Source organism: Littorina saxatilis, linkage group LG2, assembly GCF_037325665.1.
Source record: "Littorina saxatilis isolate snail1 linkage group LG2, US_GU_Lsax_2.0, whole genome shotgun sequence".
NCBI lineage: Eukaryota > Metazoa > Mollusca > Gastropoda > Littorinimorpha > Littorinidae > Littorina > Littorina saxatilis.
Genome location: NC_090246.1, coordinates 82325905 through 82339591, shown reverse-complemented (window position 1 = coordinate 82339591; position 13687 = coordinate 82325905). Strand labels below are relative to the sequence as shown.

The window sequence follows — 13687 nt, the reverse complement described above, 5'->3', positions numbered from 1 at the left end:
TATCACATTTCATGTATCACACAAACAAATCTTTTCCAGTCTTTTTTCAGTTTTATTCACATTTTCTATCATCACTTTGTTTTTGCTAATGACTGTTTATTGATGTAATAAATGTGCATGTTTCTTTGGGGGGAAAATGAATTTGGGTTCTTTTACGAAGGTGGTGTGCGGGAGGAGGGGGGTGTGGTTGGGAAGGGAGGGTATGGAGAAGAGAGAGAGCTTTATCTCACACATGAGTGGCTTGTGTGTTACTTGAATCTGTCACAGTTTTTCTTTCTGCTGCGCTTCCCATTGGCTGGAGGTTGTTTGGTCATGTATTAGAATGTCATGTAATCATCGACTCCCTTGTGTGTGTGTGTTTCTTTCTTGACGTAAATAAAATGTACATTCTTACTGCGGTTTACGTTGCAACAATCATAATAAACAGTGATTCAAGAAAGCAGTACACCGTGTTTATGTTATTTTGATGTTTATATATTTTGCATCCCCCCGCGGGTTAGGGGGAAGAATTTACCCGATGCTCCCCAGCACGTCGTAAGAGGCGACTAACGGATTCTGTTTCTCCTTTTACCCTTGTTAAGTGTTTCTTGTATAGAATATAGTCAATGTTTGTAAAGATTTTAGTCAAGCAGTATGTAAGAAATGTTAAGTCCTTTGTACTGGAAACTTGCATTCTCCCAGTAAGGTAATATATTGTACTACCGTCGTTGCAAGCCCCTGGAGCAATTTTTTGATTAGTGCTTTTGTGAACAAGAAACAATTAACAAGTGGCTCTATCCCATTCCCCCCCTCCCCCCCCCCCCCCCCCCCCCCCTTTCCCGGTCGCGATATAACCTTGAACGGTTGAAAACGATGTTAAACACCAAATAAAGAAAGAAAGAAAGATATTTTGCATAAACAAAATAGTGAAAAGGGAATGAAAAAAACATCTTTACTCATCAAGACACGCTTTTACCAATCGGTTATTGTGCACACTACCCAGGATCGCAATCATGATCTGGACAGCATGCATCAGCTGACTCTCTCTCTCTCTCGCTCTCTCATTCTATCTGGGTGTATACAGACACACGCACACTTTTCCCATCTTAACTGTGCTTGCTGGGTCACCGACAACCCAGAGAATCACAAAAGTGTCTGCATTTCTGAAACTATGCAGAGTTTTTGCTTAAAATTTCATGCGATTCTTAAACACCATTCCATCTGACCAGTTCTGAAATGATTTATTGTAACCGAATGCCCGAAGCACAAGAAATACCCTTGGAGGCATGCAAATCCAGTCAAACAGGACTGCAATTTTAGAGTTAATTCAATTAATATGCCCTATAAAAACTGCTATTGGTACGCAAAGGTTCCCAAGAGTAGAAGCTCCCCTTAAAGAAAAATACCACAACAGCATGATAAACCTTAACATTTGCTACTGCAGTTTTTCTTCTTCCACATTACAAACCTGCGAGCTCACAACTAACATCATAATTCCTGGTCCATCATTCTTGTCATATTGAAAGTAGAAGTAGAAGTACGATGTACATGTAATGTATTTATATATATAGTATCTTCACAACATTATCTGACTTTATACCAAGTTTTAAGTCACAGAAATAAAGAATAAGGGAGTTATGATGCATTTTGCGACGAGCTATTGAGCGAAAGTGAAAGCATCGCGGTTCAGCGTCCGACCATGTTTGCATAACCATTGATCTAAGAACGCAGGCTCACCCGCAAACTAAAGAATGTTCATGTAATATTTTTATATATCTAGTATCTTCACAACAGTATCATACTTTGTACCGAGTTTTGAGTCAGAGAAATACAAAATAAGGAAGTTATGATGCATTGTCAAAGAGCTAGCGAGCGAAAGTGCAAGCATCGGATATCTGCGTCCGACCATGTTCGCATTGTTTTTAGAATCGCAGGCACGACCATAAATTAAAGTACGGTTGTTTAATATTCTTATATTTCTAGTATCTTCAGGACATCATCTGCCTTTACACCGAGTTTTAAGTCACAGAAATAAAAAAATAAGGGAGTTATGATGGAGTTTGGAAGATCTAGCGAGGAGGATGATAATGATGATGAAAATTATGATAATGATGATTATGATGATGATGATGATGATCGAAGGAATGGAGCAAAAGAGAGCGATAACTAGAAAAATGAACATTTACAACAACAACAACAACAACAACAACACACACACACACACACACACACATGTACCAACTTTTAAAGTCAAGGAAATAAAATATGATGGAGATATGATGCAAACAACAACAACAACAACAACAACAACAACAACAACAACAACAACAACACACACACACACACACACACACACACACACACACACACACACACACACACACATGTACCAACTTTTAAAGTCAAGGAAATAAAATATGATGGAGGTATGATGCATTTTCGAAGAGCTAGCGATGATTCTGATGATGATGATATTCGAAGGAGAAAAAGAGAACCGGGTTACCAAAAAAACAAAAGTTAAAAAAAAGAACATCAGCATGTCAGTAAAACAACAACAACAACAACAGTCTGCGTGCGTGCGTGTGTGTGTGTGTGTGCCGTTGTGTGTGCGGCGTGCGTGTGTTCAGTTCAACTGAGTTTGTGTGTGCGTGAGCGGCCAGCATGTAGGCTTACAACAACAACAGACAACAACAACATTGTCAATTTCACACTTTCGACAAAACTGTCTCCAATAGTATGTAGGCAACATGTAATATTTCTTTAGGAACAACTTGAAGTCGATAAGAGCAGGTATGACAAATTAAGTGCCTCATCCACAATTGGGCTTGTCACCATTTTAGCCGTAGAAAACAGGGGTGATGTCAATCGTGTCAACTTGAGTGCTCGCGTAACAAGTAGGATATGGGGGTTGGGTTCCGCCATGCCTACTGGACCGTTCGAAACCCTACTAGCCGAAACCGTGACCCTACTGGCCCAAATCAGTACTACATGCATGATGTCGTCGTGGAATTCCGGAGTAACTCCATTCTTGGCGATTTTGATGCTTTGATGTTTTGGTCCCTGAGAAATATTCTCTCAAATACATCGATATGAAAATGTGTATGTTTCTGTGAGTTTGTGTGTGTGTGTGTGTGTGTGTGTGTGTCAGTGCTATTTGCGATTAGTGTGTGTGTGTGTGTGCTATTTGCGATTATTGGCACTGTGACATTCTCGCACACGCACCGGCGTGCGAACGCGCGCACGTACACACACACACGCATACACAAACACACACACACACACACACACACACACACACAAACACTCATGTATACACAAACAAACACTCACACACACACACACACACACACACACACACACACACACACACACACACACACACACACACACAGACTCTTGTTGTTGTTGTTGTTGTTGTTGTTGTTGTTGTTGTTGTTGTTGTACATGCTGATGTTCTTTTTTCTAGTTATCGCTCTCTTTTGTTCCCATCATTCGAGTATCATCATCATCACCATCACTGATTATCATCATCATCATCATCATCATCAAGTTATCATAATCATCATTATCATAATCATAATCATCATTATCCTCATCATCGCTAGATCTTCCAGATCTTCCAAAATGCATCATAACTCTCTTATGTTTTATTTTTATGATTTAAAACTCGGTACAAATTCAAATAGTGTTGTGAAGATACTGGACATATAAGAATATTACGTTAAACATACTTTAGTTTGAGTTCGCGCCTGTGCTTCTAAAAACCGAGGCAGAAATCCTAGGCTTGCACTTTCGTTGGCTAGCTCTTCGAAAATACAACATAACTCCGTTATTTGTTTTATTTCTGTGACTTAAAACTCTGTGTAAAGGCAGATGATGTTGTGAAGATACTAGATATATAAGAATATTACACAACCATACTTTAGTTTATGGTCGTGCCTGCGATTCTAAAAACAAAGCGAACATGGTCGGACACAGATATCCGATGCTTGCACTTTCGCTCGCTAGCTCTTTGAAAATGCATCATAACTTCCTTATTTTGTATTTCTCTGACTTAAAACTCGGTACAAAGTATGATAATGTTGTAAAGATACTAGATATATAAAAATATTACGTGAACATTCTTTAGTTTGAGGTTGAGCCTGCATTCTTAGATCAATGCGAACCGTGCATGGTCGGACGCTGAACCACGATGCCTTCACTTTTGCTCGATAGCTCTGGATCTGGATCTGGATAGGTTACGTTGCAGGAGCCAGTAGTGGCTATCGTCGCAACGGGTGAGAGAGCGCAGCATAAGAGGTGTTAAAATGTTTAAAAGTCTTGCTATACAAGCCCTTGGCCGCTTCCAGGTTGGTGATGTCAACCGATGGAATATGGATAAAATCTGGATAAAAACACAAAATGCATCATAACTCCCTTTTTTTGTTTTTTTGTGTGACTTAAAACTTGGTATAATGTCAGATAATGTTGTGAAGATACTATATATATATAAATATTACATGTACATGCTTTAGTTTGAAGCCGCGCAAGGTAGTGCAAGGTCGCGTGTGGCCGCGTGCGGTCGCGTAGTCTTTAGTCAGACCGAAAAAAGGGGAATCCCCTTCCCTTGCCCTTGGAGAACATCCAGTATGGCCGAGTCAAGGCAGCGCGTAGTTTCGGACAAGATGTCGCAGCTGTTCAGGTCCATATAAACCTTGCGATGATGCCGTTATTGTGTTGGTTAGTATTCTTGAGCTCATGATTGTAGTTCGTTTGACCACATTGCTTATTAATAAGCCAACAGTTACGAACTGGAGCCAAAAAAGAGGAGTTGCACGACTTTCGATTGTCATGCACTTAATTGTTCAATAATTTTGGACCGGTCATAGGAATATTATAACCAAAAGAACAATCAAACTCGAAATCGACAGTGCCGCTTTTTGTGTATACGGACTCAGACCGACACTTGCATCAACATCATAAAGTATTTTTCGCCTTCTTCAGACTGTGGCATGGACCAGGGACCTATCTAATATAGGTCTATGCATGGACAGACTTTTTATTTCTGAACATATCAGCAGATAAAGATTGGAAGCTATCTTAGATTCTTATGAGACAAAAAAAGGTAATCGTATTATAGTCGCTCAGATCTTTATATTGTCAAATAATTGCTCAATCGCATGACCACCATGGGTCTGCACAATCATCAAATGTTACAGTGATAATATCTTGAACTCTTAAAATCAGTATAAAAAAACAAGAAAGGTAGGTTGTTGGAACGTTTGTTATTGATAAAACAATACATTCACAGATATATCGACCCAACGGTCTTCAAAGTGCACAGACAAATAATGAGTAACGAGAACTTAGCTTGATCCAATGTTTCCGCCCCTTGTTCTTGCTTCATTCGCTTGGGACTTTCCCAACAAGCGGCGGAAACATACGATCAAGCTAAGTTTTATTTGTGAATGTATTGTTTTGTCAATAACAAACGTTCCAACACCCTACCTTTCTTGTTTTTTTATTCTGAATTTTGGAACGTTGGTAGTCTCTTTGTTTTAAGATTTTCTTAAAATCAGTGGAAACAGACCCCGGCGGCGCGCGCCGGCCCTTTTCTCAGAGGGCGAGATGCCTATAGGTTTTGTCAAGTAAGCTAGGTAGGAGAGTTCCTTGGACACTACTCAAGGCAAGGAAAGCTGGGAGTTTGTGAGAATACTTGAGAATCTTGCTGGTGGTACTTGCTCACAAGAAAATATGCATAACGGTTGCAATTTTGACACTCATTGGCTGTTCTGTGTTCATCGACGACTATTTTGATATCAAGCAATTGTATTTCATTCTCATCTGGCTGGCACAAAATTGTGTCGTAGACATCCTCACCAACCTGCCAGGCAAGTAGCTGGCTTCCAATACCTACTCCTGTAGTATTTCTTGCCTGCATGTGTACTCTTGGTACTTGGTACTCTCGACGGCTGCGGACTCACTAGCACACCCAGTAGCGGAACTCTTCCGTCGCTCTCTGGCAGCCGAACAAGTACCAGGCGACTGGAAACGAGCTACGGTGACTCCTATCTTTAAGAAAGGCAGTCGCCTGACCCCAGGCAACTACAGACCGGTGAGCCTGACCTGTATCCTGTGCAAAGTGATGGAGGGTCTAGTGAGGGAGAGAGTCATGCAGCACCTGGCAGAGAATAACCTTATCCACAAAGAGCAGCACGGTTTCGTCGCAGGCCGGTCATGCGTGACTCAACTCCTGGATGTGTTGGATGCCTGGACTGAGGTTCTTGACGCTGGCGGGAGTGTGGACATCATTTACACTGATTTTATGAAAGCGTTCGATTCGGTGCCTCACAAACGTCTGCTGTCGAAAGTCGCGGCCCACGGAATCCAAGGAAAGGTCCTAGGATGGGTGGAGTCATTCCTCACGGACAGAACCCAGTGCGTAGTGGTCAACGGAGCATCCTCACAGCAAGCTAAAGTCACTAGCGGCGTGCCGCAAGGCAGCGTTTGCGGGCCTCTACTCTTCGTCATCTACATCAACGACCTGCCGGAGGTGTGTTCCTGTCCTGTCCGCCTATTCCCCGACGATACGAAGGTCTACATTCGCAGCGACACAGAGGGGGGGCCAGAGGCACTACAGCATGACCTGGACAGTCTACAATAGTGGTCGGACAACTGGCTGCTCCGCTTCCACCCAGAGAAGTGCCACGCCTTGAAGCTCGGCAACAAGAAGTCCGAGGCAAAGTACTTTATGAAGGGGAAGAGGGGAGGGGTGGATGTCAACATTGAGCTACAGGAGAGTGAGGTGGAGAAAGACTTGGGTGTGCACGTCGACAACAGACTGAGCTTCAAAGAACACGTCAGCATAGTCTCTGGAAAGGCCAACCAGATCGTGGGCGTCATCAGGAGAACTTTTGACTACCTGACGGAGGAAATGTTCATCCAACTATACAAGAGTCTGGTCCGACCCAAGCTGGAATACGGGCACTCAGTGTGGCAGCCACACCACAAGACGCTATGTGCTGAAGTGGAGAACGTGCAACGCAGAGCGACCAAACTCATTCCAGGTCTGAAAGACGAGCCCTACTGTGAGAGGCTGAAAGCTCTGAAACTTCCAAGCCTGGAACACCGTCGCCTGCGGGGCGACATGATAGATTCCTTCAAGTATGTGCACGGCATGTACGAAGCGGACAGACCCCACTTTGAGCCCATCAGCAGTAGAGACACTAGAGGCCACTCTCTGAAACTCGGCAAAGACCACTGTAGACTGAACGTACGAAGCAATTACTTCTCCCAGCGAGTAGTGAACACCTGGAACAGTTTGCCTGAAGAGGCAGTAACAGCGCCATCAGTCAACAGCTTTAAGACCAGGATAGACAATTTCTGGCGCCACAGTACTTCTATGTACAACCCTACCTGCCTCGTTTAGATTGTAGAATAGCCCGCCACGCATGCTACAGTCTAGTAATAGGACCTATGTAAAGGCTACACAGCCTACCTCATAGTAAACTTCAAGTTCAAGTTCAAGTTCAAGATCAGGCGAAATTAAGCAAGTTGACGGGAAATCACATGTTTAGGAAGCTGAAAGTGAAATTTGATCTCTTAGACCATATGTTGCTTATGGGAAATATGTTTCTCTTCAGCCTGTTTTGATAGTTAGCACATATAGATAACACGTCTGGATGTGATGAGAACAAAGTCAAGATTTCTGAGATTCAAGAGGGAGTTGAGATAGGATGCACGTATGTAGGTTGTTTTATAAATCTGTGTGCCATTTTTGTTACATACATATTGTACTTGTACTTCTTTTAATGTAAATTTACTAAAATTAAATGGTGAATACAATGTAAAAATATTCTTATAATTTCTATTGGTGATACTCCAGTCAATTATTGATACAAATAATTAAGAAATCACACATAATTTCTGCTGTCTTTTCAAATAATTTCATGGTAGTAAAGCATATGTCACAATCCTTTCGACCGGAAATGGTTTGATACCCACGTTTGGCGAGAGATTCATTTCCCAGAGTCAACTTTGTGCAGACTCCCCTCGGTGTCAGAACATGTAGGAGTGCACGCATGATAAGGAACCCAAGTTCACATCAAAATTCTCAGGGCCCGGTAACATAAACACACACATTCAGGAAAACATTTTTTTAAATGGTAGCGCAGCAGTGTTGCGCAGCTTGCTTTCCCTACTAGTGTGAAAGCAACCCTAAATTTCATGGGGGTAACCCCACAGGTCTATATGAAATCTTATCCTACATACGTGAGAGAGACACTCGTGAGATAATAATCGTTCAAATCACACGTGTGTATATCATGTAAATGAGGTCATGTCAAGCAAGTCTGGCAGGGACCTGTTTTTCCAAAGCCTATCATGCCAAAGTCACCGAGACAAACGTCATTATAGAAAACAAAATTGCGCTCGCTAATTACCGTCGATGAATTTTTAGAACTAGCACGTCACGCCACACTTTCAGAGTGACATTTCTTTGCTTTGACGTAATAGATTGCACGAGGCATTAGAAGTGATCGAGGTTCCAAAACAAGCGTCTTCACTTCAGGACATTTTCAGTCAAATACACGTAAGTACAGTATGTAGGATAAACAGAATACTACATGGCGTGCTGTGTCGTACCAGATTTACACTCGTTGCTTTTTCAAATAGTGAACAGCTCGCTTTCGCTCTCAGTTTAATATGTAAAAAAACAACTCGTGTAAATCTGGTACGACACAGCAAGCCATGTAGTATTCTCTATTTATCCTTTTCCTTTTGTTTCCATGTTAGTTGTTACGCGGGACATGTACAATGTACTTTTAAATGCTTGTAATAAAAAAAATTAACAAATCAATCTGCGCATTTGTTTCTACATGTGTAATTCTTTATCTGTAGGCCACGAAAACCAACATCCAGCATCACCTTCCAGGCACTTATTTTGAAGCCGCAGGAGAAAAGAAAGAGGGGAAGGCCAAAAAACAGCTGGAAGCGAGGCAGGGAAACAGCTGGACAGGGACGGATAGATCAGCCCACAGCAGAGTGCGACGAAGAAGTGTCCTCAATGGCTTATGGGGTGCTGGGGACAAAAGGCCTAAGCATTACGTGTGTATGCATTGAGGAAATCTAATTCAATGATTAAAAGTATTTGGTTTAAAAACATTAACAAGAGGCGAAGCCTTCAAGGCTCCCGTAAGAAATCAACAAACAGTAACATAACACAAACTCACTCACTCCGTAACACACACACACAAACACACACACACACACACACACACACACACACACACGCACACACACACACACACACAGTTAAAACTAACGCATCATATCAACTCCATGTATAATTTTCAAAAGAAGGCAAACAGATAAAATGACTAGGGTAATAGGTTAGGTACCTGCCATGTGGGCACTTTTTCCACTGCTGTCCTCAGTCCTATACTTTTCATCAAGACTTGTCACCATGCCGAGTAGATCTAAATTCGGAAGTCTTCATGTGGCTGAGGCATATATCTGACATAGCGTCGATCTTGTTGTAGGTTAACCTCCTTTCTGAAACAAATGGCAAAATGCGATTAGTTATGATGACTACAACCTACACAAATATAAACAGTGTTTTGAAACAGAATAGTCAGGTTATACAAGCCACTTTACCTATGCAGCATGGTAACCCTACAATATGCGAAACATGTCGACTGCAGCAGCCTGGTTCTTAAAATAATTCTGACGGTCAACACAGCCAGAAATGCCAACAAAGACAGGAAAGCTGTGGCAAGGTAAGCTTACCAAACGTTACATAGCGAATCATATGATAGTGCGTAAACAGCAAACAGTAGATCTACAATCAAAGAGAGGATCGAGTCTGGAATGAAACGCGATACAGATCTAGCATTCAAAAACTGTCTTTCACGTTCAAGGAAGTTGTTGCAAAGTACTTAAGACTTACTAAATTGTACAGACAAAACCATGACAGTGCATGTTTTGAATCTGAGGAAAAAATCGTGATCATTTTGACTTTGAGAACAGATTCATTCCGTTTCCTTATATCTGCATGTTCAAGTAAATGGTGGACAGTTTTTTTCGGGCAGAGTAAACTTAACTTGAGACTCTACTGCAAGTCTTGAAATTCACATAAATCGAACCACGAGCAAAGACATCCAAACATTACAGGCACTTTAGATCAACTCATTTCACTAGAGGTGACTGCCTAGCACTGTGTTTGACATCCGTGTCTGCTGAAATAAAAAGAAATTAAAACAAAACGGATTAACAGTAGGTGACACGTTATCAGAGTGGGAGACACTAGATCTGTCTCTGAACTTACCGGGATACGGCTGCAAGATCGACACTGACTGCCGCGCTTTCGACAGCTCTTCCTCGCGTGGACATTGGAAACACGCTGTGCAGATCAAATTGTAGGAAATCTCCCTTTGGTATCTTCTTTATTTACTTTTCTGGAGCTTAGAAACCGAACAACATGAAATCGTCTTCCCCGGCGAATCGGCGAGGTGAGAACTGGACCACAATCCTTCGCGCGACCCCTGACCTGATCTTGACACCTGACCTGCCGTCTACATGCCAAACACGACACAAATCAGTCAACTGCTTGTACCCCTTCAAAACCCCCCACCACCCGTTTTCTTTGGATACACGCTTTAACTACACACATGCCGACACAATGTTGATCATTGCTTCAATAATTTGAAGATGGTGCTTGAAAATTAACCACGTGAAATGAGTATTTCGGTGTTTAGCCAAAAATTTTAAAGTTTCTACCACAGACATACACACATACATACATACATACGCACGCACGCACGCACAGACAGACAAAGTTTACCATCGCATAGGCTACACTTACGTGAGCCAAAAAATCACTTGCTTAATTTTAAAAAGGATTTTACTGTTACTCAGCTTTGTAGTAGAACAATGTGTGGCTGTGTGTGAACAGAGATTCCCATAAAAATATTGGACTGCTGCTTATGACACTTTACATATGAAGGCTCCCAGATATAATACCACCAACATTTTCAGATGAATCTGTTTGATGACGTCTTTGCATTAAAAAAACCACCTTGAGGCTACACAGTGGCAACCGCATTTTTTCAATCAAATTTGTTTGTTTTATTTTGTTGTTCAAACAATCTTTGACCTGGTCAAGCCTAATGGAACTGCATTTCAGCTTGGAAGCTCAAAAGATTTGATTAATTTAATTTGTCAAATAAAATTCTGGACATTGCAATAACAGACTTGAAAGTAATTTCATTATATTCTGTATTATTTCTTGACTCCTAAACTATACAGATATGTTGTGTTTACAATGAAAATATGTTTAAAATTAAAGATATATTGCAACATGTTTTATGCATATCAGGTACACTGCCAAGTCTCCGTCAATGTTTTTCAGCCAGCCATGAATGGAACTTATGAACTTCCGTAATGAAGTCACCGACTAGGGCGAATATGTTGGTTACAACACCACACCTACTACCAGATCAGTCGCAGCCCGGGTTATCAATGACTGCACCTTCCGTTGTTCAGCAGGGTGGAAGCGAAAAGTATGCTACTGGTGAAAAGACAAATAATATCCTGGGGAATGACAGCATTGACGTGGCTACATGGAATATGAGATCAGTACGACAAGATGAGGAGCTAAAAAAACTGGTGCATGAGATGGAGAGCTTCCCCTGGCATGTCATTGGGCTCTGTGACATGAAATGGAAAAATTTTGGAGAAGTTGAAGTGGACAAAGGCCATAAGCTATATTACAGTGGGAATGACCAGATATATGGAAATGGAGTTGGATTCCTTGTTAACAATAACATCAAAAACTCTGTATTGGGCTGCAACCCTATCTCCAGTAGTATCATTACCATCCGCCTAAGAGCAAAACCTTCCAACATCACAGTAATACAAGTTTATGCACCAACATCAGACTATGATGACGAATACATTGAAGAATTCTATACCAAATTACAGGTTGTCACCAACAAGGTGAACAAGAAAGACATCCTCATCATCCAAGGCGACTGGAACACGGAAGTAGATGTTAATGCACTGACTGGCTGGATACATACCTGCAGTCCCTCATACAATGCTGAATCCAATGAGAGGGGGCTCCACCTGGTGGAATATGCCAGTTACAACAGCCTTGTGTGTGCAAACGCCCTTGGACAGCAGGAAGCATCAGATGTCGATACACAGCATGCCCCAAGAGACCAAAACCACAAGACTGACTACATTCTGGTGCAGAACCGATACAAATCTGAAGTCAACAGCGCCATGACCGCCTTCCCAAGAGCCGATGTGAACAGTGAACACAACTTGGTTAAGATGAACCTTAGGGTGCAATTGCGAAAATTCAAGAAGGCAAAAAATTGTCAACTCAAATTTGATCTGGAGAGGCTGAATCATCCTGCCATTCCTGACAAATTTCAAGCAAGGATCGGAGGAAAGTTTGCCCCACTGCTGCTACTTGCTGACGACTGGGGAGGAAAAGCACCAACAAGCAACTGCCTTTCAATGACAGAAACAGCCAGGGAAGAAGTGCTTGAAAGGAGTGGGCGAAAGTCTGAACAAAGGGTTACCAAACAGACCTTGGACCTTCATTACAAGAAGAGAGCCATGAAGAAGGACAGAAAGACCTCTGAAGGTAAATTCAATAAATATACAGATCAGGAAAGAAATAAGAACAAAAATGAAAGAGGCTCATGCAATTATAAGCATGCTAATTCATTCAATCAATAATTATAGAGATGGTGTCTTTGAACACATCTTTGCTGCCTGGACTCTCAATCCTTTAGTGTGAAAATGAAGCATAAAGCAATATTTTAAACTGGTGTTACATAAAGTTAAGTGACGTTTACCCACAAAATAAAGTTTTTCACCCCTAATTATGACAGAGCAGTAATCTAATTAATTCAATCAATATAGATATTTTAAATGGGTGGAGTGGGCTTTTAAAGCTTTCTGTCATATAAGGTGAAATAAACTTTATTTCAGGCATAAAGGTCTGTTAACATTGTGTAACACCAGTTTAAATTATCACACAAATCGAGCAAAGACAGAGAAGCTGCTCTCTCGAGCAAATGAATGATTTAAGTGGAGTCAGTTTGAAAAGTTTTATCGTATTTTTAACCGAGTACACTGTAAATGGTTATTTTGAAGGGAACCCAATGGCAATGTGCATGTTTTGGTTCTGTAGTGAGATTGCATCCTTAAGGTTTTATCCAGAAATGTGTTTGTTATTTAGATCTGTTACTTATGCTTCTCATTGTGATCTTTGATTTCTGGACAGAGCTCACCAACTACCTGCTTGAGGACCCTACCCGTCTTCAAGACAAGAAAACAATGAAGACACAAGGCATTAAACATTTGAAGACTGACATTTCTGGTGGCGTGGCAGCGAAATCCTACCCAATGACCAGGAGAGGTAAGTATCAATGACAAAACACTTAAAAGTACATCTTAGCACACTTAACTTGACTTGCTTTCTTTGTTCCTTGATCACTACCAGACACAAACGGTATCAAGGGTGGGGTTTCGAGGAAACAAATTCAGCTGACTGCATGACAGAATGCACAACTGACAGAACTAATGTGTTTCCTTGAAATTACAGTCTTGGACCTGTTTGTCTCTGGTAGTGATCGATAGTTGGAACCTTGCGTGAAAAGGAATCTAACTTACTGGATGCATTTCTAAGGGGTGGTTTTCCTGTTACATAAACACT

The 13687-nt window shown here is 41.4% G+C and overlaps 2 protein-coding genes across 3 annotated transcripts in view; both read left to right on the top strand.

Annotated features, from left to right (window-relative positions):
- Window positions 1-4492: 4492 nt before the first annotated feature.
- Window positions 4493-13687, top strand: part of LOC138959908 (uncharacterized) — a 20754-nt gene continuing 11559 nt past the window's right edge. For both annotated transcript variants that reach the window (XM_070331582.1, XM_070331581.1), the window contains exons 1-4: window positions 4493-4698; window positions 8857-9063; window positions 11333-12610; window positions 13256-13390. In XM_070331582.1, the coding sequence (XP_070187683.1) occupies window positions 11398-12610; window positions 13256-13390 (1348 nt within the window). In that variant the 5' untranslated portion in view covers window positions 4493-4698; window positions 8857-9063; window positions 11333-11397. The remainder of the gene's footprint in view (window positions 4699-8856; window positions 9064-11332; window positions 12611-13255; window positions 13391-13687) is intronic.
- On the top strand, window positions 6710-7387 carry LOC138954502 (uncharacterized protein B0403.1-like). Its single transcript, XM_070326333.1, has one exon. It carries the CDS (start codon window positions 6710-6712, stop codon window positions 7385-7387), a length of 678 nt encoding a protein of 225 aa, XP_070182434.1.